The sequence below is a fragment of the Olea europaea genome, unplaced genomic scaffold, assembly GCF_002742605.1.
Source record: "Olea europaea var. sylvestris unplaced genomic scaffold, O_europaea_v1 scaffold682, whole genome shotgun sequence".
Classification (NCBI taxonomy): domain Eukaryota; kingdom Viridiplantae; phylum Streptophyta; class Magnoliopsida; order Lamiales; family Oleaceae; genus Olea; species Olea europaea.
In genome coordinates, this window is record NW_019265206.1 from 480,861 (window position 1) to 508,819 (window position 27,959).

At 33.1% G+C, this 27,959-nt stretch overlaps 1 protein-coding gene across 1 annotated transcript; it reads left to right on the plus strand.

Moving 5' to 3' along the window:
* Positions 1–17,103: 17,103 nt before the first annotated feature.
* Positions 17,104–20,140, plus strand: LOC111390461 (GDSL esterase/lipase 6). The gene is made up of 4 exons (XM_023015510.1): positions 17,104–17,452; positions 17,637–17,782; positions 19,323–19,722; positions 19,835–20,140. The coding sequence occupies exons 1-4, from the start codon at positions 17,224–17,226 to the stop codon at positions 20,068–20,070; spliced, it is 1,011 nt and encodes a 336-aa protein (XP_022871278.1). The 5' UTR covers positions 17,104–17,223; the 3' UTR covers positions 20,071–20,140.
* Positions 20,141–27,959: the final 7,819 nt, after the last annotated feature.

Here is a 27,959-nt window from a genome sequence, read left to right on the forward strand (position 1 = left end):
ATTTAAATTTTCATCTCCACTTGCAATCCACAAAAAACCATACACCCATAAACGAATACATCTAAAAATACACAGAAATAAACACCAAAAAGAAAACCCAATAAAGCCTCTTCACAAAAGGTAAAAACAACAAACGCAACCATAGAAATCAGATTAACTTACATAGGGGTAGTGCTGGGCAGTCGACGGCCGACACCTAGAGATCGGAGCAGTGAGAAGATCGCACTTTGTATTTGTGACGTCGTTTGAGGAGTGTGTTTAAGAGTTTTTTGGATTTTGTTTTTGGTGAGGGAGAGGAGTTCGTCGGCGGTGGTCGATTTTGTCACAGAGAGGAATGAGTTTTAGGGTTTAGGGATTTCATTTTCTCTTCCTTTCCCTCACGGCATTTTGGGTTCGCCGCCGGTGATCGATTTTGTCACAGAGAGGAGTGAGTTTTAGGGATTTAGGGATTTCGTTTTCTCTTCCTTTCCTTCAAGGCATTTTGGGTTCGCCGGCGGTGGTTGATTTCGTCACAGAGAGGAGTAAGTTTTAGGGATTTGGGGATTCCGTTTTCCCTTCCTTTCCTTCACGGAACTTTGGGTTCACCTGCGGTGGTCCATTTCGTCACAAAGAGGAGTGAGTTTTAGGGATTTAGTTTTTTCTTCCTTTCCTTCACGGCATTTTTGTTCTTCGATTGGGAAGTCTTTTTTATGAATAATTCAATTTCCTCTGGCAATCTTGCATAATTTTGTACAATTTGTTTTATTGGTCAAATCTCATTTAATTAGGACATGTAGGGTATTTAAATTTAGCTTTAAGGCCAAATATGTCTAAAATTGACATTCTTGCAATGTAAAAAAAAAAGTGACATTTTTGTAAATACAAAGCCAAAAGTTGACTATTTTGATAATTTCCTCTTATATAAATATTAGGATTCTTCTTTGTCATCTCAAATAATTTTAAGTCAACAATGATTTAATCGACCGTGTGTATAAAAATCATAAACCTCACAATCAACTTTTTCCCGAACGTGTCTTGTCTTGAGCATACGAAAAAGTTTATTAATTGATGGAGAAAGCGAGCATTGAGTAATTTGGCCATGTATCACAAATGAATAACCTCTCTCATTTCTCTCACCTCGGTGGGTCCCCCATGTTAAAGAAATACCCTCAAAATACCCACCCCACCCCCAAATGTGAGAGAGGTTGCACTACCAAGCCTGGTAGTGTAGTGCGGTCCAATGAAAACAAGGCGTGGTGAAAATAAAAGAAGTGACCAAAGTAATTGTAGGAAAGGAAAAAATGTTGCAAACCCAATAAGTCTCAAACACCAAAGAGAAGAACCAAATGACTAATTAGTTTGACCTACTCAATAAGGACCTTAATGCTAGAATGAGGAGATCGAGATAGGATTATTGAGCTATTGACTATCAAAGTGCTCATTTTATTAATGTTTTCAGATTGGACCGACATGTTCGATTCAATCAAAAAATCCATTAACTAGTTTCCGCGATCAGTCCAGTTGCAGCCTAGTAACCAAAAATACAAAAATGGGTAGAAATTCGTAGAAATGTCCAATGCAACTGAAATGGTGAACCGAATATGATTTTACCGATATTGAGCAAAACTTTTTCACTTCCTGAAGAAATTCTTCCCAATCATCATCTCTCATTTTTTAAGGAGTTTTGTTGTAGTAGAAACAAATCTCATAGCAACCAAGATGTAAGATTTCCTTTGCAGGATCTGACAAAGTATTGGTTAATCTCATGATTTTATGCATTAAATGCAAACCGAACACAAAATCAAAACTTTTCATATGTTTGTAAGTGCCACAAACTTTGCCCCGAGATCTTCCATTTGAACAATGGACGTTAAGATTTTCAAACACCTTACAAGTTGCATTGTACATATCTATCAAACTCTTTATACAGTCATTATGAGAACTCCAACGAGTTGCTTCTGATAGTTGTAAATTACCCACTTGATTTGTTCCTCTTCCCGACTCACACTCTCCAGTAGCTAACATATGCTCAATTTCATTTCTTTGAGCGGAATGTAACTCTGTAATGCTCTTAGGGGAAGAAGTGATAATGTTGACAATATTGTCCAAATGAGAAAAGAACTCCCAAATAACATCAACCTTTTTTAGATGCATGAACCAATACCAATTGTAATCGATGAGCAAAACAATGGACATAATACACATACGGACAATCTCTAAGAAACAATGCCTGAAGTCCATTCCAAATGCCCCCGTATATTACTTGCACCATCATATCCTTGACATCTCATTTTTGCCACCTCAAGTTCATGTTGAGCAAGAACACTTAAAATCTCAGTTTTTAGATTTGATGATGTAGTGTCACTAACACTTTTGATATCAAAGTAACGTTCCATCAAAATACCCTGAAGATTCACAAACCTCAAAATAATGGCCATTTGTTCTCTCTTAGATGTATCTTGTGCTTCATCTACAAGAATACAAAAGTATCCATCCCCAATTTCTTTTCGAATCATCGTTCTTACTCTATTCGCCATTATGTGTAAAATTTCTTTTTGAATACTTGGAGCAATGTATTGGGCATTTTTTTAAAAGAATTCTTCAAAACAACTTGATCAATTTTTGTATTCGTTTCTCCCAAAATTTTTATCATTTCAAGAAAATTTTCCGCGATTCAGTGAAGCTGGAGATTCATCATGACCTCTGAATGAACAACTTTAAAATGCTAGCCATCGAGCACTTCGAATTGAAGTCTTTAAATGTAAATGATGTTTCTCAACGTCTAAATTCGATACGGTATGCATCACTTTATCAATATGTTGAGACATTTTCATTACATCTTTAGCTTTTCTCTCACACATGTTATGATCCGATGATCGCAAATGCGTAAGAAACGCACATTTTGATCCGTCATTTACCCTTTTCCATTGGTTATATCCAGAAGTTACCAGTACTGAACAATTGGACGGATTTTCATCATTCCAAAAAAGATAACCATATAAGCAATATGCCCTATCTGTTATAGGTGAATATTCTAGCCAAGAAAACTAGTTGAACCATTTTGCCCGAAAGCGACGAGACTGAGATTTTCCTTTTGTCTTTGGATACTCAACAAGTTTTGGTTGATAAGGCCCAGCTTTTAAATATGCCACTCTAATCTCATCTCGCAAATGGAAAGGAAATTCAAGTATTTGCTTTCTTTTTCCGAGTTCCCGTTCAATGCTAATACTTGAGGATGATTGTCGTTCGATTTCTGGTGGAAATAAAGGTTGATCTTCAGTTAATCCATCAAAAGTTGTACTTTCTGTAGGTTGATTTGCCCTTTGGAAGAAGAAAAATAAGTTCTTATTCTTCTTGAGAGGTGGTTGACCTTCCATTTTCAATTTCTTAAAATCACAAAAAAAAAAAATTAAAAACAAAAAATCAATCAATGATATTGCTCTAACGACAATCAAAATATAATTTATCAAGCCGACAATGCAACAAAAATAATTCATTAGGCTAACAAGACAATAACAACAATCATTAAGCTGGCCAGGCAACATAGACAAATAGGTGACAATATTCAATTCAGTATTTTGCCAGCAAGGCAATAAGTAGAGAGGTTGGGACATTTACTTACTAAGGTGTATTGAAACTTTTGCTTTTCCTCCTTGTTTGCGGAATTAAGCTTGTAGACACTTGACAAATAAGCCTGTTGACAATGAACAATAATTCCGCATTACAATTTAGAATAAACTTTTTAGTCCACTCTTTTAATTCATATTGTAACTTAAGAAAAATAAGATCATCAAACGGAAGTGCTCAAGTGCATAAAATGATAAAATGAAAAATAATATCATTTCATTTATCATTTACCATATTTTCATATTTTATCATTTACCAAATTCTTTTATCATTTAATTTAATTAGTTACCCTTGAGTGGTGAAATTTATTAATGATTCTTCTTCAATGCTTTGCATTACCAAATACCAACATAAATGAAGGCCGAAGCATGAAGGCGTCGTCCACATTTTGAGCTTCGATAGCATAATTATTAATTTATTATGACTGGCTGCACATTCATGATTCTTCATCCGCCATAAAGAAGTAAAAACCGCCTTACTGTGTTGTAATAGATACGGAATAAATTATAATGGAAAGATTGGTCGACCCGTTGAGGGATTATAAATAGGTGTTATTTTATACACAAATTTAACATGAAAATCATCCATACAAACTCCAATAAAAATTTTATTCTATTTTTCAAATACAACCCACAATCAAATCTCAATAATCCATATTAAATACTAAAAATATATATGAAAAATGGTCGAAGTTACAAAATACAAGAAACTAAACTCCAAAATGGCAAAATCGAAAAATAAATACCAAAGATGGAGTGTAGAGCCATGGTCCCCTGTGGTCCCGTCACCCGTGGAGGAGTTTCAACTTTGGGGGGGATTAGAACTTGCAATTTGCAAATGGGTCAGAAGAAATGAAAGAATTGGATTTAGGTTTGCCGTTTGGGTTTGGTTTATATGTGGTAAGTGGTATTGAAATAATTTTTGTTTGGGCCAAAAACATGGAGTTCGTTCAGGTCTTATTCTCTTTTTTTCGTTGGACATGGGCTGCATTGAACTAGACACGGGCTGCTCAACAAAATGATATGGGCTCAACGAAAAAAAAAAATGTAAACAACATGGATCTGGGCTTGGGCGAGCACGAGCTGTAGTTCGAGCCAGCCCATGCCCAGATCCGCCCCTGCACACACACAGCTTTTGTTAGTATTTTGAAGTTATTTATTATTATTCTGAGTCATATTTTTATTGTTTTAGGGCTAAACCCCGAGGTTGAATTGAGAAAGAACAAAAAAAATGAGAGGAATCAACATATTTTGAGTGGATCAAGAGTTGAAGAGAAGCTAAGCCTAGCATGTTGAAGCGACAAAAATGCTGGTTCGAGCGGCATGAAGAAAAACACGCCCATCCATTCGCTCGAGGAGAGGTTACCCAAGGAGAAATTCAGTTTTATTCACTAGAAAGACTAAATTGTCTTCTTAAGGATACCTATTCCGAATGTCGGAAAATTAAGTATCATTCTAAAAGTAATTTTTAAATATAGTCAAGAAAAAAGCCTCCTTGTCAGAAGAAAGGATGACAGAGGCTTTGATCCCCTCTCACAAGCGCGGGGCCCGCATGAATAAACAATTGGAAGAAAAAAATGGCCCCACCCCCTATTGTGAGGGTCGGTTAGGTCTTCAATCAGTTTTTTCTGGCAATGTAGCTCGATTGTATAGTCAAACATACTTTATATATGGAACATTTTGTCAACGGTCATATTTGTAAAAGAGATAAACATTGTAGCAACTGATGATAAAGATAAACATCTTTCTCCAAAGATCTAACTCTACATGACTTCATCTTGTTAGCTAGCTTTATCCTCTGTAACCAACGTGTACCCTTTATGTGTGTGTAAATCTTCTCAAGTAATTGTAACTAGCTGATGCTATAAATACAAGGCAATATATGCTTTTTTTGTGTGACCAAATCAGTATTATTTTTATATTTTTTCATGGTATCAGAACTCATTAAACTCTAACAAACAATTCGATCAGATTAAGTCTCAATAAATGACAATACGGATTTCAAGATTGATTTGCTTAAACGAGTCACTATTTTATGGGGGCATATTAATGGATATAATCCCACATCGAATAAAGATGAAAACATAGACCAAACTTATAAAGTTTTGGGCTACTCCTTTTAACAATGATGATATTTTATGATGGAACCCCAAATCTTAACAATCTTTCCAGGATTTTTTCTCAAACGGCTCTCCAGTGTTCAACCATTGGGAAAACTTACTCATGTACTTGTAAAAATTTCGCAAGCCTTTGCCAACAGGATAGAGATTTTGACTAGAAGAAGGTTCTGTTTTCTTGGCTGAAGCAGGAGGAGTAGGAGTTTTTGGTGTTGAAGTAGGAGCAGTGGAACTGGAAGGAGGTTGTTTTGGAGTTGGAGTTGGAGCAGGAGCCGGGGAGCTAGAGGATGGTTTTGGAGCGGCAGCCAGGGGCAACGCTAGAGCTGGAGTTGGGGAAATAGAGGCTGGTCTTTTTAGTACAGGAGCAGGAGCTCTACTCATTTTTGACGTGGTAAGTTCAAAAGCTTTTACTTTTGGAAAATTTTTGGTCACCAAGATTGGAGAAAAAACAATCCATCGGAAAATCAAGAAGACGAAAATGGAGAAGAAGAAGAGACAAAATGAACATGAAGGCTCGAATGCGTAATCGCTGTCCTCAAACTATATTTGCCCCCTCTCGGATATAATTTTGGTGCTTAATGGGTCTTGTGGCAAACGATTTGTAGGATTATAACAAGCTTTTTAAAGAATCAACACTGAAGCACTCGTGTGATTCTCCAAAACTTGAAGAACATTAAGAGAATTTGAATATGGATGAAAAAGACTTTGGTTTCTTTTTTGTGGAATGAAGAGATGGTTTTTCCATATGTTTGTGATATGAATTCTATATTTTTTCATTGATCATCCATGGCCTATTTATAGGCCTCAATCAATGTCACGAATTGGTGCCAAAACCATGTTGAAAGATTGCAAGAAACCCTCCAAAAGCCGCCAAAAAACTAACTAGAAACGACCGGCAACAATCACTTGTTTACTATCATGCGACCTCATGGTGCAACACGGCTGTTAATTTTCTGCCATAAGCCATGCAACCACATGGACCAATTACTTGGCTACCAATTCCTTTCTTCGTTTCACACTCGTATCTTATTAGTGTTGAACAATATATAACATCTACTCTGAAAGTTATCCTGCATGAGAATTCTAAGGTTAGATATGCATTGCATGCAAATATTGAAGAATTACAATATTATGAAATTCAATAAAAACCGTAATTGTGAGCCAATTCGCTGGAAAATTGAAACAAAAATATAATGCTATATTAGACATGCGTGAACAAGAGCCTCTATGAATTGAAATTCTAATTTTGATGTAACTGAATGTTATATGTATTAGCCCGTGTTTGACATCCGTTTCTTAAAATTCATTTTTCTTCCAACTTATTTTCAACCAAACATTTTATAAGATTTACAATTTTTATTAATTTCTCAACCACACGTTTTACCAACCTTTATCATTATCTTCTAAAAAATTAGTTTTTACTCAAACCAAAAAAAGAGCAAATTTTAAGTATAAAATACTTGAATTTAAAGAAACATTTTGATTTGTACGTAAGTGTAGGATCTTTAAGCGTTCCAAAAAAGCATGCTTATATACAGAAGAACAATTGAGAAATAATTATATATACATCATACACCAACGGAAAGTGGAAAATATTATAATTAATGCATGAAATAATAATATTAGGCTAAATATAACGGATCACTGCATGCCATTATATATTTCTGAATTTCCTTCAATGTTAATTAAATGAGGGCAATAAAAAAAAGTACATGATAAATATAGAGATCCACTTGTATAAATTTAAAATATTTTGATGATGAAATATAATGATGAGAAGAAATTTATTAGTTTGTTACATTTTCGGTAGGTGACAAGCAATCAAAGCAAAGAATAAAAAAATAAAGACCATAATACAAGAATTATAGGCTAAAAAAATGGAAATTACACAAATATAGCCTATATAAAATAATAATACTTCAAAGAAAAAATGTTATATCTTTTTGTTTTTTCCCCCCTAAGACTGGAATTTTTTTATTTTTTATTTTTTTTTTCAAATTTTTGTTTTCCATAAACCGTATAGTGGTAAAAGATTAAAATAACGCCAAATGAAATACAATTAATTGCAATTTCAATAAAAGCTGAAAATATCAAAATCTACTCAATTAAAATTAAATCGTTCCGAAATTTGCGGCAAACCGTGGAGAAGTAATTAATCGAAGATTTCCAAATTCTTTCTAATAACTGGCTTGTGCAGACAGGTTCATTAGCCGAGTTCTAACATATTGAACTGGTTTGAAGTCTGGTTAGTTTGATACATTGAAAATTAAACATATGGATATGGTATAGTTCCTCTTCTGGTTCTCAGTACAAAATATGTAATTTTTCTTAGACATATTTTATGATTTTATGATTTCTTGAAATTCAATTTTCTTCAAACTAATTTTTAACCACACATTCTCTGAATAATATAATTTTGCACTTAAATAAACTTTTCTTATTTTTCATCACAATTTTTTTTTAAAAAAAACACATTTTTGTACATAATCCATTCTAATAAGAGGACTCAAACAGAAGCTTAATGTTGCTTTGTGTAGTTTGTAACATTTTATGATCGTTATAGTCATCTATTAAACGTGTAAAGCTCAATTTTATTTGATGGTTATGTCGTTGCAATTTATGTTACATCGTTGTTGTTTCTATGACCATGTCATAAATTATTTTGAATTCTTTTCCTTTTGGCCTTTTCGTGAATTTCGGTCTACTAGATTGGAAGCAACATATTAAGTTGATTGGACAATGTCGGAGAAATCAAAGTGAGAATAGCATGGGCTCTTGATCCGACAAGAAAAGCAGGACGACCTAAGGGAAAGAAAATATGATCAATAGGAGAGTGCAATAGAATTACTGAATATAGAAGATAGAGGAAGTATGGGCACAATCAAAGAACCATTGTCATTGAAGCAACAAAGAGCAAGAAAGAGAAAACACCATGAATTGGTACCCCCAGTTTTTCGAATTTTGCTACACAAACAGGGCTCATGGGCTTTGACAGGCACCCTGCCAATAGGGAGGGGACGTGTGTCCCCCTGGAAAAATAGGGCCTTGTTTGAGAAGAGTTATTCTTTTTAGTTCATAGAGAAGTGACGATATTGTATCCCATTTTGTAGATGTTTGTCGAAGTCTTTCTTCTTAATGTTTTTAGTACATTTTATAACCTCTAAACTATTTATATTGATCTCTTTTACTTCTCTTATAATTTTTTTTATTTTTATTTTTAGTTTTTTGGCTAGTTTCAAGATTAGCTTTTAATCTGGCACCGAATTAGATGTTTTGTACTAGAAACAGCCACAAAAACTGCACTAACATTGGAGGAACTTCGAGTTGAGTTAGCCCACAACCCTGTGATCTATTGCCCGATAAACATCCCACTCGAATAGTAGTTTATGTTTTTCTAGTTGATAAGCTGCCTATTGACAAAATTCAGTTGAAGAATTAAAATGCTAACGTGTAAAACGTGTTCTATAAGGTTCATCATTAAATGACCAACCTAATTCTCTTGGGTATGACTAAATGGCCAATTTGAACCAAAAATAAAAAATAAAAAATGCAAGATATAAGACCATACACGACTTGTGTGATAAATTAAAAAAGTCAGGTGTTGCTATCCATCCAATGCATCAAATTATTGAGATTGTCAACTTCAGAATATCACACCTCATATCAAAAACAATATGTCAAGTACTAACTAGAACTACAAACAAATACACCATGTCTCAGAATTGAAAAAACTCACACAAGTTGCAGGTTTGACTCAACTTCAAAGTTATTTAAGTTATTTTTGTGGAAAGTTACTGTAAAAAATTATATTTTGTTAGTCAAGTTACACAAAATTGTATCTTCCTACTCAAAACATTTGAACTCCAACGTACATCTCTATCTATACAAGAGATCCAGTTTCACCTCATATGTAGCTTAATTTCCTTCTTAACAAGGAAAGTGGTGCCCATCTGAAGAAATGCATAGCATTGTGAAGAATATCAAACACCAATTAACAATATTTGAAAAAAAAAAATTTATAAGTAATATTTACTTATTCACCACTCATATCTATTTGTTTAAAAAAACAACTAGGGGCAACACTTCTAACCATGTTGCAGTGAAGTCTATTCATCAGTCTTTCAACTAATAAGAACTAAAGGAAATAATTAGAAGAACATGTTTCGATATTGTCATTGGCTACGCTTTCAAGATGGTGACGTACTAAACAATGCTTAATACATTATAAATCAAGTTCCACTGCATTTTCAAGTCGAAAAGAAGTCTCTTTGGCTGTCGTATTATTTGATTTTGTACTGTCTAATTGCTGTCCATGAATGTTTGTTGTGGTTCGAAACCTGGATATAATGAAGTGAAAGTGTGCTTCCAAAATTTTATCTATTGAAAGCGTGTTTTATCAAATAACAACTCTTTAAATGATAGCCTATGGCTGGATTGATGACACCTGGCTCATTTGGGACCGTTGGATGAGGATTCTAGACTCTTTTGCTTTATATCCCAATGACGCTTGGGGTTAGTCAAAGACTTTTGGTTGGTTCGTCTGTTCCTCTACTTTTAGAAGAGAAAACCTAATTGTCTCATTAGGGTTTTGTATTCTTGAGTGATCTAAGTGTGTAAATGTTTTAATCTTTGAGGGATATTTCAGATCGAGTATATGCTTTGTATTTCTAAGTGATTGATGCGTGAATCTGAGTGATTCAGTCGATCTGTGGAGGTTAACATAGAACTGAGTGTTCTGGTGTAATTCTTGGTGTAGGCTGTTGATCGATCTTGGCTTGTTAGTAAAGATAAGTCTCTGTGACTTTGTACTGTTGTCACTGAACTGTTTGTATCTTTGGCTGCCATATTTTTGACTTATAATGCAACAGAGCTTTATCCATTTATAATGGATGCTCAACAGGGGATTAGACGTTAGATGTGGCCTCTGGGGCTTAAGCCGAAAAAGTCCTTTATGTTGATTTTTAGTTTTTGTAGTTTTTGTATGCGATGTGTTGTTGATTTACTTGATACTGCATACCTCCCACGATTGATCTTTGTCCAAGGACCCTATAGAGGTCTTGGGAATTTGAGATAACAACCTGGTTGAGTAGTGTCACTGGAGGATCTTGCAGGAGAAGTCGGTGAAATATAGGATTTGCTATCGCTGTTTGTGATTCTTCTCTTATAATTAGTGTTATCTATTCAATGTTTGAGTCTACACATCCTAGTGAATTATTGCTCTGCCTAAACCTCTTATTGTAGTGTGTCATCTCATTGCATTCTTTGTGATTCAAACGTGTTTATTTTCTTGCTGCATACATGTGATGGCCATTGCTAAGTTTGAAGTAAACCTATATGATGGGAGAGGGATTTCAATATGTCGAGTAAAAAAATGAGGACTATTTTAATGCAATTAAAATGTGCAAAAACCCTAGATAATTCTTAGCAAACTTCTGCCTCTAAAAGAATTGAGTTGGAAGAAATTGGTTGGGGCACTATTTTCTTGTACCTTTCTGACAATGTGATTTTAGAACTATTGGAGAAATTAAAATTGCTGAAAAACTTTGAACCAAATTGAAAGCTCAATATGAGCCTAAAACTGTTCCTAATAAATATTTTTTGCTAAAACAGTTTTTCTCTTTTAAAATGGACTCTTCTGTTGATTTGGAAGAGAATTTAAATAGGTTTACTTAACTGACCCAAAACCTTGCAAATTGTGATGAAAAACTTTCAGAAGATTAGTTGGTTGTGTTCTTGTTAAACTCCATTAGTGATAGACATAGAGATCTCTAGAATGCCTTAGAATATGACAGAGATAAACTTACCACTGATATTATTATTAATGCTTTGAGAAACATGGTTCTTGAGCTCAAATCTGAATCTATTAATAATCAAAATGGAAAAAAATCTTTTGATAAAAGGCAAAAGTGTTAGTAAATCTAACTTCCTCTCAAAAATTCCTAATGACCTTGGAAAAAGAAACAATGATAAAATAAAATCCGAAAATAAGGCCAAAAGAAATAAGTGTTATTACTGTGGTAGGATGGGTCACTTTGCCAAAGATTGTTTTAAGAAGCAAAATGATTAAAAAGGAGAGAAATAAAGTGAAGGTAATGCTGTTTTGTTCTATGATAAACAACAACTTGATAATGACCTGGTTCTTGTTAATATTGAAAAGAACCTGGATTCTTGATTCATGTTGCTCCTTCCACATGTGTCCTAACAAAAGCTATTTTTTGAATTAGAAAAAACATAAGGAGGCCAAGTTATCATGAGAAACAACATGACCTGTAAGGTAAGAGGAATTGGAACAATCAAATTACTCTTAGAAAATGGAAGAATTTTACTTCTAAAAGTTGCTAGATTTGTCCCTGAACTTGAAAGAAACCTTGTCTTTCCAGGAATGTTAGATGATATGGAGTTTGACATCAAATTGGGTCAAGGACAAATAAAAATCTTTAAAATAGTGATTTAATCACTTCTATCCAAAAGAGACATGGTTTACATTTTTTAAATGCAAAACTTTTAGTGGATCTGTCTACAGCAGTTTTAGATAATAATTTTAACCTTGCAAAATTGTGGCATGGTCGACTTGGTCATAATGGAAAGAAAGGCTTAAAGACTCTACAAAATAAATGGGTATTTGGAAAATCAAACATTGGGGAATATTCTAATTGTGAACAATGTTTGATTGATAAACAAGTTAAATTATCTTTTCCCACTAGTACTCATAAAGCAAAGCAAATTCTAGAATATCTACATGCTAATTTGTGGGGTCCTGCATTGTCAGGTTACAAATATTATCTTTTAATTATTGATGATTTTTCAAAAAAAAAAAAATTGGATGTTTCTATTGAAATCTAACGATGAAACTTTTACTACGTTTGAAGACTGGAAAACCTAAATTGAAAACCAAACTGATTTGAAAATCAAAACTCTAAGAACTGACAATGGTCTAGAATTTTGCAATTATGAGTTTAATGATTTCTGTAAATTACATGTCATCCTATGACATAGAACTATGATATATACTTGCCAACAGAATGATATTGCAGAAAGAATAAATATGACTTTATTGAATAAGGTTAGATGCACGCTTCTAAGTTTAGGCTTGCCCAAATTATTTTGGGGGTGAAACTGTTAAAACTGCTGCATATTTGGTTAATAGAAGTCCTACTAGTGCATTAAATTTTAATGACCCTGAATTAGTGTGAACACAAAGCCTATTGATTGTTCTTATCTAAAAATATTGGTTATGCTACATTTGCTCATCAAAATGCAAGAAACTTGACCCTAAATTATTGAAGCGTGTGCTTTGGGCTATGTTGAAAATATAAAAGGGTACAGGTTGTGGGTTAATAGATAAAGGGGTTACAGAGCTATAATAAAAAGAGACGGTGTCTTAATGAGTCTTGCATGCCTTGTTTAGAAGGAAAGAAAGAGAATTTAACTGAAAATGATGTCCAAATCCAAATTGAGGTGGAGCCTATTATAGTAGAAAATACCCAAACTATCCTCTCAGAAACTGAACATACTGATGAAGTTACCTTAACTGAAAATGGTTTAGAACTGGGAGAGTTTGAATAATCTGATAATTCGATACTACCACCTGAGGAATACCAACTTACCATAGATAGAGAGATTAGACCTCCTCCCAGGAATAGCAATGATGACTTTGTGTATCTATTCACATTTCAGGAAGAAACAGAATCTGAACCAAACTCTTATTATGATGCTCTAAAATCAAAAGACTCTAAGAAATGGTTGGCTGCTATGGAATAGGAAATGTCCTCTTTGTATAAAAATAAAACATGGGAATTGGTTAATAAACCTAAGAATCAAAAATTGGTTGATTGCAAGTGGATCTATAAACTAAAGAATAGAGAAGGGGGCATAATAAGGTTAAAAACAAAGCTAAGTTAGTTGCCAAAGGTTTAACACAAAAAGAAGGTATGAATTATGATGAAATATTTTTCCATGTAGCTAAATATACCACTATTAGATGCATACTTACATTGGTTGATTAGTTTAAATGGGAATTAGTTAGACTAGATGTAGAAACTGCATTCTTGTATGGTGAATTAGATGAAGTCATTTATATGAAATAGCCATTAGGGTTTATTAAAGGTGATCCTAACAAAACTATGTGTTTTTAAAAAAAAAATCTCTATATGGCTTAAAACATGCCCCAAGACAATGGTATAAAAGATTAGACTCATTTGTCTTAAGATTGGTTTTAGTAGAAGCAATTATGATACATGTCTTTACTATAAAGAAGGTGAAGGTAAAATTTTTCCATATTTGGTTCTCGATATTAATGATATGCTCCTTGCTAGTATTAATAAATCTGAAATTGATAATATTAAACTTAAGCTGAAATCAGAATTTGATATTAAAGACCTTGGACATGCCAAGAAAATTCTTGGTATGTAGATTGTTAGGAATAAAGAAAATGGATCTCTTTTCTTAAATCAACAAGGTTAGGTAAATAAGATCTTAAGAAAATTTAATATGTTTGACTATAAACCTGTGTCTTTGCCCCAAGCAAACCATTTTAAACTAACTTCTTATTGTTTCCCTAAAACTCAAGATGAATATGATAGAATGTCTAGAATTCCATATGCTAATGCTATAGGTTCAAAATGTATTTAATGATCTGTACCAGACCATATTTGGCCTTTAGTATTAGTGTTTTAAGTAGATTCATGACTAATCCTGGAGAAACTTGCTGGGAGGCATTATAATGGTTAATGAAATACTTAAAGGGTTCATCTAATCCAAGGCCAATGTATAAAATGGATAGAGGGGTAACATTAAAGGGTTATACAGATTCTTACTTTGCAAGAAATAGAGACAATAGGAATTCCACTTCATCTTATTTCTTCACCTTGTGAAGCACTGTTGTGAGTTGGAAATCCCAATTACAAAAGATTGTAGCTCTATCTTTTATCGAGCCAAAGTATATTGCTGCTACTAATCATGCATGTAAAGAATGTATTTGGTTAACTGGGCTTCTTAAAGAACTTGGTTTTGTTAACATTAATCTTGTTCTTTTCTCTGACAATCAAAGTGCAATTCATTTGAATAAAAACCCCATGTTTCATGATAGAATAAAACACATTGATATCAAATACCATTTTATAAGAGAGATCATTTCAAAATGATTAATTAAAGTCAATAAAGTCTCTACTTCTTTAAATCCTTCTGACATAGGAACAAAAGTGATATCTTTAAACAAGTTTCAAAACTGTTTAAAGTTATTATCTCTTAACACTTTGAATTGATCATACAGGTACACAAAGCAAGTGAAATTATAAACTACTGGTGAAGCTCCTAGCTGGACTAATTGTTAAAATTGTTGGAAGCAAGGTGGAGATTGCTGTGGTTCGAAACCTAGATCTAATGTAGTGAAAGCGTGCTTCCAAAATTTTATCCATTGAAAGCGTGTTTTATCAAATGACAACTCTTTAAATCGAGTGGGTAGAAGAACAATTTCACTATATACCAATCAAGAACTTTTATATAGAAGTCATTACATAATTGTTCGGATGCATAAGGTCCAAACTCTCAATTATGAGAAGGCTGGATACTATACATTCACAGGTTAAAGGCTCATTAGGGGTGGAGATGTCACTAGGGTGGACATAAGTCTTTTCTTTCCTTGATTATGGGTCTATAGCACGTGGGCCAACTTCTAGCACGGAGAATTTTCTGAGTATCAGGAACCACTTCTCATGATGTAGATGCCTACGGGGAAATTGGATGCAAAAACCATGTAAGCATGAGATGGATTAAGTTAGTAAAAGAATAAGCAAAAGTGCTATGTAGGTCATGGCTTCATTTTCTGTTGCCATGTATTTATAATGTACTTTATCTTTTGCTTAAAAAGAAGCAAGAAAAAATTTGAATCTTATACATGCATGTTAGGGGGTGTGTTACAGAAATATTAAAATAAAATAAGTTTGTCTCTTCTTTAATGTAGCATGTCTCGAAAGAATTAGAGCACAGGAAAAATTATTGTGCTTATACATTGCCATATTTATGGTACTCCATAACAGAATTGGATCATTATAATAAGTAATTATGAGTAGGACGTTTAGACAAGTAAGGATATGGGAGGAAGAGTATAAGCTGGACATCAGGTCATGCGGTATCATACTATATGTATTTAAATTATAATAATAAAAAAAGAATGTCCCAAATTTTTTTAGAAAATACATATGAGTTCCAAATAAATTATGAAAAATTAGAAATTATATATATATTTTTTAAAAAGTGCAAACGAATTCCAAATAAGTTATTTAAAAATTAGAAACTAAAAAAATTAAAAAGTGCAAACAGTCCCAAATAAATTATTAAAAAATTAGAAATAAAAAAAATCTTTATTTTTTTAAATTTTAAATAGGAGGGTATATTCATCATTTTACATCTTTTATTGAGAAATTGGATGAAAATGGATAGAAATGATTGTTTGTATAATCAAATGTGTAATTAAGGTCAAGCTGCAAAAAATTAAAAGATAAAAACGTTTATCATCATAATAGTGAAATTTTTGGACATTATGTACTAATTACCCTTTCACTAATTTATTTGGGACTCGTTTACATTTTTTTAAAAAAACTTGGGACTATAATTGCAATTAATTCTTTCTTTTTCTTTTTGTTTTATTGAAATAGAAATTTATATTCATTATTTCACAATTTTTAATTGAAAAAATGGATAAAAATGATATTTTGAGTAATGAAAGCACAAGGTAAAAATGTCAAAAAATGAAAGTTAAGAACGTTTTCCACAATAACAGTGGAAGGTAAAGATTTTATGTTTTAATTACCCTATAAACAAAATCCTCTCCCTACGAGATTATACATTACTCAAAGAAATTTAACTTGATATTGAAGTGGATAAATTTTCGTTCAGGTTTTATCAACGCTCACTTTTTACGGAAATCTCACTTGTCACAGATTTAACAAGAGTAAACCAAATAAGCGGGCAAATTTTAAAGATATAAATATAAACAATCGCTTCTTTCCCTATATCATGTGCGACGCTTTTAGTGTTTATTTGGCTAAGCTTTTTAGGGCTTATAAGCAGTAGATTTCAAAGAATATACCGTTAAAAATTAGATGGTTATGGATCCTTAAGAAATGTATCATTAAACGGGATATTTGACTACCTTATAAGCTCAAAATATCTTTATCAAACATGCTTAGAAGTTAGGAGATATATTGTTTCTGTGGCCAAACAGAAATGCATGAGTAAAATTATAACCAAAAAACAAAACAATATGACGTAAAGGTAGAAATTTGAAGAAGAATACAAAAACTGTTGTTGGAAGTAAACAATTGTTAGGTGCGATGACACAGTGCTGCTGGGCCATGGAAGGGTTTCTCGTGTATGTCGTTCAATTTTCGTCATTTATTCTCTCTTTTGTTCGTCACCTTTCCTTTTTTTTGCTGATATACAGGCTATTGAACTCATACAAAAGTTGAGGTCTGCACCCTGTATTAAGAGAATTTATCCAGATGGAGAAATTATTGATTATTATTCTCCATTTTAGTCTTTTGATTTCTGCAATTAGTGGATCCAATGTCCCATCAATTTACGTTTTCGGGGATTCGCTTTTTGATGCTGGTAACAATCACTACAACAAAAATTGCACTGCTCAGGCTGATTTTCCTCCATATGGATCAACCTTCTTTCACCACCCTACTGGAAGATTCACCAATGGCAGGACGGTGGCTGACTTCATTTGTGAGTGTTCTTTGATCTCCAGATCCACGCATACACAGACTCATATAGAAGACAGATAAACACTGCTAGCATATGTCTTTTTTTTTTCTTTTTTTTTTTTTTGTAGTATTGAATGTTGAATACTATGTACCAAACACGCCTTGTCTGTATACGCGACTGAATTTTGATGGATGACAAATTGCAGCTCGATTTATAGGCTTCCCTTTTCAACAACCTTTTCTGGAGGTACAGAATGAGATTAAGAATGGCAGTACAAAAGGTTATCCATCAAATGGCCTCAACTTCGCAAGTGCTGGCAGCGGAGTTTTACGAGCGACAAATCAAGATTCGGTAAGGATTTAAGCTGTTTTTAGTGACAGAAGCTACTAAGCACAAAGCTTTATCTAATCTAAATTACTTACAAGAACTTTTTGTTGCTTCAAGATATCTTAAATTAAAGGCTCAATTCAAGCGGATATATATGGTAGACTGGATTACATTTAATTAAGGGTCGTGCTTGCTGTACACCCTTAGAGGTACAGTCCCTCACATGAGGTACATCCCTCTCACACAAGCGCTGTGCAAGCAGAATTTTCCTATAATTAATAAAGAGATTTCCAATCTTCTTAATCCAAGTTAGCGAACTTGCCAGGGCAAAACTTTTCACCCCCCAGACTGAAAAGAAATACTAGAAGAGCACTGGATTAAGTTTAAAGAAATCAAGAAGAAGATTAATGGGAAAAAAAATCTTAAAAATTAAACGTCTTCCTTTACGAAACAACAATGAACAATATATTTTCTCAATAAATATGGATTTGATGTATGAATCATTTTTAGCAATTAATTTAAAGCTATTGTGGACAATTTTTGCTAAACTATCTGAATTTGAAGGTTTAGCACCTTGATATCCATTTTCTTATCCTTTTGTTTTACCTAAATCAACTTTTTATTAATATTTCACGTAAAGGAAACTGTCTAATATCCCAGTACCTATTTTCAATTAGACTTCGGAATATAGAATTTCAAAGTCACTACAATATATGATCAAATATGACGTTCTTACCGGAGATGACAATTTGAACTATGAATAAGAGGTACTCATGGATATTGTACATATTGGCGAAGGATTTGGTTAGGTTAATAGTCCCACCCCTCATTTGTCCTTTGGAATTTTTAGTATAAACAAAATTTTCGCTTGTCTAAAGAGGTGTCGGTACTCAATTTTGCTACGTGTTTGGCACAAGTATTGTGACAAAATAAAGTGAAATTATCACTCAAAAAATGTGAAATCAGGAATAGTCACTTCAATTTTTAATCTTATTTGTAATATGTTACGAGTATTCAAGTTATAAGCCACTTTCAAAACACAACAAAAATATGAAAATAAAAACAAAAAACAAAAAGAAACAAAGGAATACGATGATTTTCGCCATAAGGCAAGAGGTTTAGAATCAGAGTTTCTACTCCCCTTTTGAGCTTCCACCACTGAAAAAATATCACTATATCAATGTAATCAACGAACGATCCAGTATACGAAACTCCATGCCACTTAGACGAAATCGGACAATCTCCCAAAAATAAGCCTCATTGAAAATACAACATTCACTCAAGAATATTGAAATATCAACCTATACAAAATCACTCAAAATCTATACAAATGGCTGGATAATATTTCATCAAAAAGGGGCTTAATTTCATAGTGCAATAGAGAGTAAACGAGAAACCCACCGAGAAAGTTCAAGAGACAAGAGAATGAAAAGTCTTGCAACTTGAAACCCTAGTGTCAAATTAATATGGAAGGCACTAGAAAGTCGTCCATGAAATGGGGCAAAAAAGAGACAATTGTCAAGATCAGGGGCATCCATTCTTCTTAAGAGAAAGCGTGTTTCAGCAATTTGTAATTCAACAATCCCTTTTCTTGTTAGAATCCGGTTCGAATGATATTTTCACCTATTTTGATCCATTTAGCACCCCAACTCTCACGCCAGATGCCTATGTCGGGTCTATGTTGCTGGAAGTTCGAAAATTTATCGACCAAATTTGCAAGCTTGGTGCCCGGCGAATTGCCATATTTTCATTAGGACCGGTCGGCTGCGTTCCAGCAAGGGTTCTTTTGCCAGGTACACCAGTCACTAAATGCTATGAAAAAATGAATAAAATGGTCGAGAATTACAATCAGGGCTTGGAGGGAGTGGTGAATGGTATACCTGTCAAGTATCCAGGTGCATTTGGTGTTTTAGGAGAAGTCTACAAAACTGTCCAGGATTTTCGAGCAAATCCAAGACGTTATGGTACGTAGTTTCTTTTCTGTTCTAAAATTTGCTATCAACTTTTCACCAACATTCAGTTCTATAAATTTTGTCGAAGGCAGGAAAACTAAGATTTCAGATTGTGACACTGCAGGTTTTGCAAATGTAACTGATGCATGTTGTGGCGATGGAATCCTTGGAGGATTTTTGCAATGTGGCAAAGAAGGTTACACAGTTTGTAAAAATCCCAATGAGTACTTATTCTGGGATTTCTTCCATCCCTCAGAACATACTTATAAGCTCATTGCAAAAGCCTTATGGGCTGGAGGACATACTCGAATTAGGCCCCTGAATTTGAAGACACTTGCCAATATGACCCTCCCTCATTGAGGACATCAGAAAAGTAAATGATGAGCTATAATCTAAGAAAAGTGCTTTCAGTAATATGCAATAAAATCAATGAAACAGTTGAAATCGCATTTCTATGTTATATTCTCAATTAATGCGTAAAATGTGTTGTATGCTCAAATAACCACTTATATTAATAGATATATTCATCATATATTAATTGTCTTATATAAAACATATATGAATAAAGTGGTTATTCAATTAAAAAACCTTTCTCCTTATCTATCACGGATGAATACGATAACTTTAGTCGATATATTGTCGCAATCTCCTTGCTGAATGTTTCAAAAATGTATACATAAAAACAAAAACAAAGCTTATAACATGGGAAAAATTTGTCACAGCTAATCTGGTGCCAACTTTGTCTGCAGCGAAAAATAAGTGCACAGAAAAATAGCTCGCTTGATAAAATTAAAAGAATAAAAACAATAAAAGAGAAAACAATTAAATAATATTTTATGAATGAAATTTTGTTTTCCTACGACATGGCTTGTTCTTAAAATTAATTGAGGTTCTAGTGAAATGAATTCCCTTTTAAGTTGAGTTTACTGTTTCCATTTTATTCTTCATGTTTTATTTTAAACTGCTGTTTTGATTCCCTTTTATTTGTGTGAATTGCTGTCTTCTTCAAAGAATTCAACGGGACCAACACCAAGAAAGCTGTGACAACAATGACGGTTGTTGTTCTTACTGATATAATCTTGATTTCCAACAATTAATTAGAAAAATAACAGCCTAATTATTGGGGTTCTCAATCAAAAAATTCTAATATTAAATGACTACATGGATAGAAACCGGTGCTTGAAAATGCATGATGATATATAGTTATACGAATGAAGCAAAATTGTTTTTTCTATATGAGTTACATATCAAATGACTTGTTGAATCAAATAAATATATAAAGCGAATCAATTTGTGACCAAATTCTAACATAGACAAATTAATTAAGCTTTTGTTTAGTAGGGATTAAAAATCAAATTTTAGCATATTTTAATAAAACTAGATAAAATATGTGATTGAAAAGTTGTGTCATATGAAATATGTGGTAGAATTTGATTTAGATTAAAATTCACCATCAAATCTGGATTAAATCTAATTTGGCCCAACCAAATATATAGACCTTGTTTGAGCTCCATTTTTGGGGGAAAAAGCATTCTTGAACAGTGTTTTGATATCATTTTAATCACACATTCTTCAAAATATTATATGCAAGCAAAAATTTTCCTTATTTTTTAACCACACATTTTCCATCAATACACTACAAAAATACATCCCCCAAATGGGGCTAAAACAAGGACATATTCTTAATTATTCGTCGATCCATATGTTGCCTTCAATTGTTGGACCGCAAGAAATGTCTGTTAACACCAATTAGCTCCATCTAGATGAAGTGGAAATTACACCCACCCATATTTTTCAAGTTCCAACTTCAAAAATCAAGTTAAAAAATTATTTATACAAAAATTAGATAATAATTTAATTTTATAATATTAATAATAATATTATAAGAGTAAATTAATCTATATACCCTACCCCATCTACTCTACCTCAATTTCACTCTCAAACCTTAAGCCCTTGTTTGAGCTCCATTTTTCCATTAAAATAAATTCTTCAACAGTGATTTGGCCTCATTTCAATCACATTTTTCAATAAAATAATATTACACGTAAATTCATGACTTTTTTTTTATTTTTTAACCATACATTTTTCATCAATACACTATCCAAAAATGTATTTTCTGATAAGAATGTAGCTCAAACAAGAGCTAAATCTTTCTTCATTCTATTATCTCTCTCTCTTTACTGTGTGTGTCTCTCTCTCTCTCCCCCTAGATTTCACAGTAGTGATGAATGTTGTTGTATGTGATGCTACTATAGTAGCAATGTCGCACTGCTGTTTCATGGTGGTGGTAGCAGCAGCGTAGCACTGCTCTGTTGCAACAATGGTTCCAAACAACTCTTTGAGAGCCACTACGACGATGACACTCCTACGATGAAGTGATTGTCGCTACAGTAGTGGTGCATTAGATATCATTATCGACGATGATGTCGTTGTGCACAAGGTATTTGTTGTTGCATGATTTTGAAAAAATTTAGCTTTGGTGATAGTTTGGGGTTTTGCTATGGAGTCATGCAGGGGCGGACCTAGAGACTTCGGACTGTGGGGTCAAAAATGAAATTTTTTTCGAACAACGTATCATTAACAAAAATAAATTCATAGGATTAATAGATTGGAGTAGATAATTAATTGGAATTTGGAATCCCAAACCCAAATAACCGTTTCAACAGCAGAAAATTTAAAAAAAAAAGGGAAAAAATGGAAAAAAAAACTGTGAGGTCATTTGACCCCATGTGGGTCCGCCCCTGGAGTCATGGTTATAGTGGTTTGTGGTGGCAATAGTTTTTTTGTGCTTTTTGTGGAGCTTTGGGTGGTTCTCGCAGTGGTGATTATTGGTGGTGATTGATTGATTGACGATTTGGTGGCCCATGGGCGATATGTGCAATCGTCGGTGCATGAAGTAGATAGCAATGATGGTGAGGTAGTGGTAGTTGTTTTGAAGTTGAAAATGGCAATTGCTGGCGATGGTGTTGAGATGCTAGTGTTGGTGACAAATGGTGTAGTTGTGGTGCGATTTTGTAGCATAGCTGGGTCGTTGGTAGAGTGTTTGTGGTGATGGTAGAGTTGGATGGGGCTGTGGTGAGATGGGATGAACAGTGTTTATTATCAATTATTTGGGTGATTGCAACTATCGAATTGGTTAATTTGTAATCAATAAATAATATATGACCAATAAAATAGATAATTTGTAACCAATAAATAATATGTAACCTAAAAAATGTGATGTTGTAACTGAATTTGTAATCATGACTCATAATTTGTTAAGTTATGATCAATTAATTTAATAATTTGTAACCAAGAAATATCTTGTAACTAGTTAATTTGATATTTTGTGATTGTGAAATAAGTTGTTATCTATAAAATTTATGATTTATAATAGTACATAACCTATTAATTAGATAATTTGTTATCGTAAAATAAGTTAACCTATAAAATTTGTGATTTGTGATCGATAAATAAATTGTGATCTATAATTTTTTTTTTTGATCAAAAAATAATGCGCGACCAATTAATTTGATAATTTGTGATCTATAAATAAGTTGTGATATATAAGTACTTAACTATGACCATAAGTATATAATTATGACCTTGATATATTTAATTGATAAATATTTTTAAATATTTTTGAAATTAATAAAATTTAATTACAACCTGATTTTTGAATGTTTAAAATTAATTTTTTATTTTATTATTTGTTTAACCATCTAATTTATGTATTGTTCCCTTAGATGAGTATGTCTGAGAAGTCCAACTTGTACAAAATACTAGAAATAAAGCCCAGTTGGCATGACCCATCTTCTTCGAGCTTGGATTTTCTGGCCTCATAACGAATTAAAGTTAATAGGCCCAATTAAGCAATATTTGCTTACAATTAGTCCATAAGTATGGCCCACCAATACCAAAATTAATAGCCCATATTATAGTCCATCACATTTCAAATTACTTATAGACCACATAAATACTAAATCAAATTCACAAATTTGCTGCCCAACAGCCCAGCTATGAATTATTCAGCCCACTATACGATCCAAGCCAATGGACTATCGAGGCCCAAAACAAGACCCTTCACACATTGACAAGCCAAGCATCAAACCCACGTGCCATTGCAGTGCCTTTCTTATATGACAAAAGGGTTGTCATGGCCCCAGTATCGCATCAATTTTCAGGATAAAAAATAATGAAGAAAGCTTAAAGAGAAAAAAAAAAAAAAAAAAAAAAAAGGGTCGAACCCCAACCTTGAAGACTCCCACTGCCCCGCCCCTAAAGCATCGTGAAGGAGGTAAATCGTGTGATGTGCCCCAACAGGCCATGGAATAAGAGTTTGTCCGTACACTGGTACTCACAAAGAGTCCAATTTCATATTTCAGGAATCGAACCCTCACTACGGCTGTCAGCAAGGCTAAGACTACCTCACTCCTGTTCTTTGCACTACTAAAAAAAAAAAAAAAGGTTAAACACCAACCTTGAGGGTCCCCACCGTCCTATCTCTAGAGTTTTGTGAGGGAGGTAAATCGCAGGATGTGTCTCAACAGGCCAGGGAACAACAGCTGTTTGTACACTGCGCTTATAAGGAGTCCTTTGCACCACTTAAACAAAAAAAAAAAAAAAAAGGTTGAACCCCAACCTTGAGGGCCCCTACCGCCCCGGCCCTAGAGCTTTGTGAGGGAGGTAAATTGCAGGATGTGCCCCAACAGGTTAGGGAATAAGAGCAGCATATACACTGCGCCTACAAGGAGTCCAATTTTATGTCTCAAGAATCGAACCCTCACACTGCGGCTATCAACAAGGCGTGAGATAACCTTACTCCTGTCATTTGTACCACCGGGATATGCTTCAGGGGACGTCCTTTACACCACTAAGTTATGCCTTGGGGGGCGAAAGCTTTATAATATAAGATTTACGGACAATGAAAATAGTTTGTTCATTAGTTGGATTACGATGGTTGGTGCAGGGGCCGACGCTGGAAGGCTTTAACAAAGACTTTAAATATCAATAATCTCTGTAATAGCTTAAGTAACAAAAAATTAAATGATATGAAAAGACATTCAAAAATTGATGAATCGTAATAAATATTTACAAATAGTAGATTACTTTCGAGATTGAAAGAAACTACCACTTAAATTAAAATTTACAAGCTTCAGTCGAAATTAAGCAAACTGTAGTTTCAAATGGTCGAGGAGATGAGTATAGTTGTGGCCTTTGACATTTTCCTCCCATTGATTAGTGACATCCTCGGCACCTGCTTCAATTTGTGATTTTAAGACTCCAAGGTCTTTGACTTTTGTTTTTCCAAGTTTCTCCTTGATTGGTGGTATTCTTGATGGTCTTTTCCAGAAGTCTTGATCCGATGGTCAAAAATACTTTAGCAATCCCTTTTCTATGCTTTTCTCACTTCAAATTTAGGTCGCTTTAACTTATTTCTGAACGCATCTTCCTTTGCAAAATAAGGTTTAAGCACAACGTCATTGATGACATTATGGATTTTGCACTATAAAAGTAGTTCTATCTTGTATGTGACTTTTCATGATGGGTAATTTTGGTATAAATGTGGGATCTTTATCTCTTGAGATGTTATGTGGATTGTTGTTGTCTTTGTTCTCGACTTTAAGGACTAAATCAACAATTTAATTTTTACTTTTTTAGAGATTCATTAATGTACTAGTGCAATGTGGGGAACCCTTTGACAATTGAATTGACAACAATATTTGAACTTTAGTATAACCAATAAGAACAATCACAATGAATGAACGTGCGTCAAAATCTCATTGATTCTAAATGAACAGAGCGGTATAATCCCCTTCTAGTTTCTTTTGATTCATAAAAATAATAAAAAAATTAAAAAATTAAAAATTTGTTGATTCACAAATAAATAACAAAAATTTGATCCAAATTGAAGAATAAATCACAATTTGTCAACATATAATGTGAAAACAAGGAATTTAAGCGAAAACTTTAAGAACGCGAAATTTGGAATTCAGTAAATTATAAAAAGAATAAACTCATGAATTTCATTAATGAAAATATGAAATAACCCTTTATTTATAAGGATTTACATAAAAACCTAGTTTAAACAAACTAAAATTGAAAAGAATTCCAAATAAATTAAATGATAGAAATAACACTAAAACTTTAAAGCAGTTTTCGAGTCCTAAATGAACTCGGATTACCAAAATTCATTGTACATCATGGGAAAACAATAAGTTCTACTCGTCTCGTCGTTCTCTCTTCAAAATGGTATTATGAGTCCAAACCAAAGTTCGGATCTCTATCTACACTATTACCTTTTTCTTATTTCGATCCAATTCTTCTTCACTCAACTTAAAGTACGGCTATTATGCGTTTAGACACAAACTAGATTCCTAATTAGTTGTAAGATAGCAACTATAATCCCTAGACTTTTAAAAAATATTAAAATAGATTCATTAATAAGACTTCTACTAATTATTAATATAGACCCTCAAATAACTATAAGTAAATAAAAAAGACAAAAATGTAAAAAGCATGCAATAATAAAAATGAAATTATCTGTCTCCTCTTATTCACATCCACATCCCATCTTCGTCAAGCTCTTATTTTATTACTTAAATAAACAGAATAAGAATAAATTAATGAAAGAAAACAAAGCAAATCCCAACAAAAATGATAAGATGATAGTAGCGTAACAGTGTGTCGTGTTGCACTATAAGTGGTTGTGGTTTACAATGGTGTGATTTTGGGATGTCGAATGTTATTTAATTATTATCTTTGACATCTCGTTGATCACGTGCCACATCCAAGGGTGACCCTACAAGAGAAATATCATATTTGGATCCAATTTTTATGGGGGAGAAAATTTTCGAAGAGGTATAACTATTTGCTCGATAAAACTTGATTTATTGTAATAACTAATATCTACTCTGTTTCTTTCTCTTACTTTTGTCGAGCCATTATTCAAATGATGTGACATTGATGCCATCGCTTTATTTTTTTATTTGAAAACTATATGAACTCACATAATTAAATTAAATTCACAAGTTTAATTTTAATATATATAATTTATTCGAAAGTTATGTCGGCTCATATCAACTTACAGGGGCGGACCCAACCTTTTTGGGTTGTGGGGTCAAAAGTTTAATACATCGTATCTTTTGCTACGGTCGATCATTTCACACGCCATTAAGAAGCGAAAAACTAGGTCATGAATGCTTAGAAATGATATTAAGAATGCAATATTTCGTTTTCATTTGGTATGTATTAAAGTGGGTCGAAAATGAGTTAAAACAACCATTTTTTGGAGGAAAAAAAAAACCCAATATTTTGTGGGGTCATCTGACCCTACATGACCCCATGTGGGTCCGCCCCTGTCAACTTATACGGCTAAATCCAAATTTAGAAAATTGATTTATCCTAAAATTTTGTCACAAACCTTTTTTATTCTAAAAACAATGAGAAATGTTATGTAGTCCCACTAGAATTGAACCTCAATTCAGATGACGTTAATATGACATTAAATGATAAGTAAAATTAAATAACTCGTCTAATTCTACCTTTCATTTAGTCTATCATCTACTTCTACCTAAATTGAGGATACAGTCTCAGTGGAACTACGTAACAGTACTCAAGAATATTTGCATGTATATTGCAACGTGGATAGAAAGGGCCATCTTAAGAGTTTGTAAATGGACATTTTTTTAGTGAATTGACTATCTTTTACGAACATTTGTATTTTTTCTTTTATAAATTATATTTCTCTTTTGACTGCATTACTATTTTTAAAGGTGCCTTAATAATTTATCACAAAAGAGAAATTGATGAATAAATACGTATCACTCCCTACAAATATTTTTTTCCCCAAAAACTCTATTTCCTAAAATTTTTGGATCCGTTTTCTTGTCAACTCCATGAGACCTTAGAATATTTATTTATTATTATTATTATACTTTTCCGGATGAAACACGACTGAAGTTAGACTTGAATAAAAACCTTTAAAAAGTAGTAAAAATAAAAGTTCGACTTCTTTTATACAGGGGGTTTTGAGCTGCATTATTTTGATAGTAATGCATTCTTGAATAGTGTATTGATGGGAAATATGTGATTAAAAAATAAGGAAAATTTTTTTATTTGCATGTAATATTATTTTATTGAAGAATGTATGGTTGAAATGATGTCAAATTACTGATTAAGAATGCATTTTTTTGGAATAATGTGGCTCAAACAGGCCCACAATTAACCTATATGAAAATTTAGATCGAAAATATGCCAAACTATTGTGT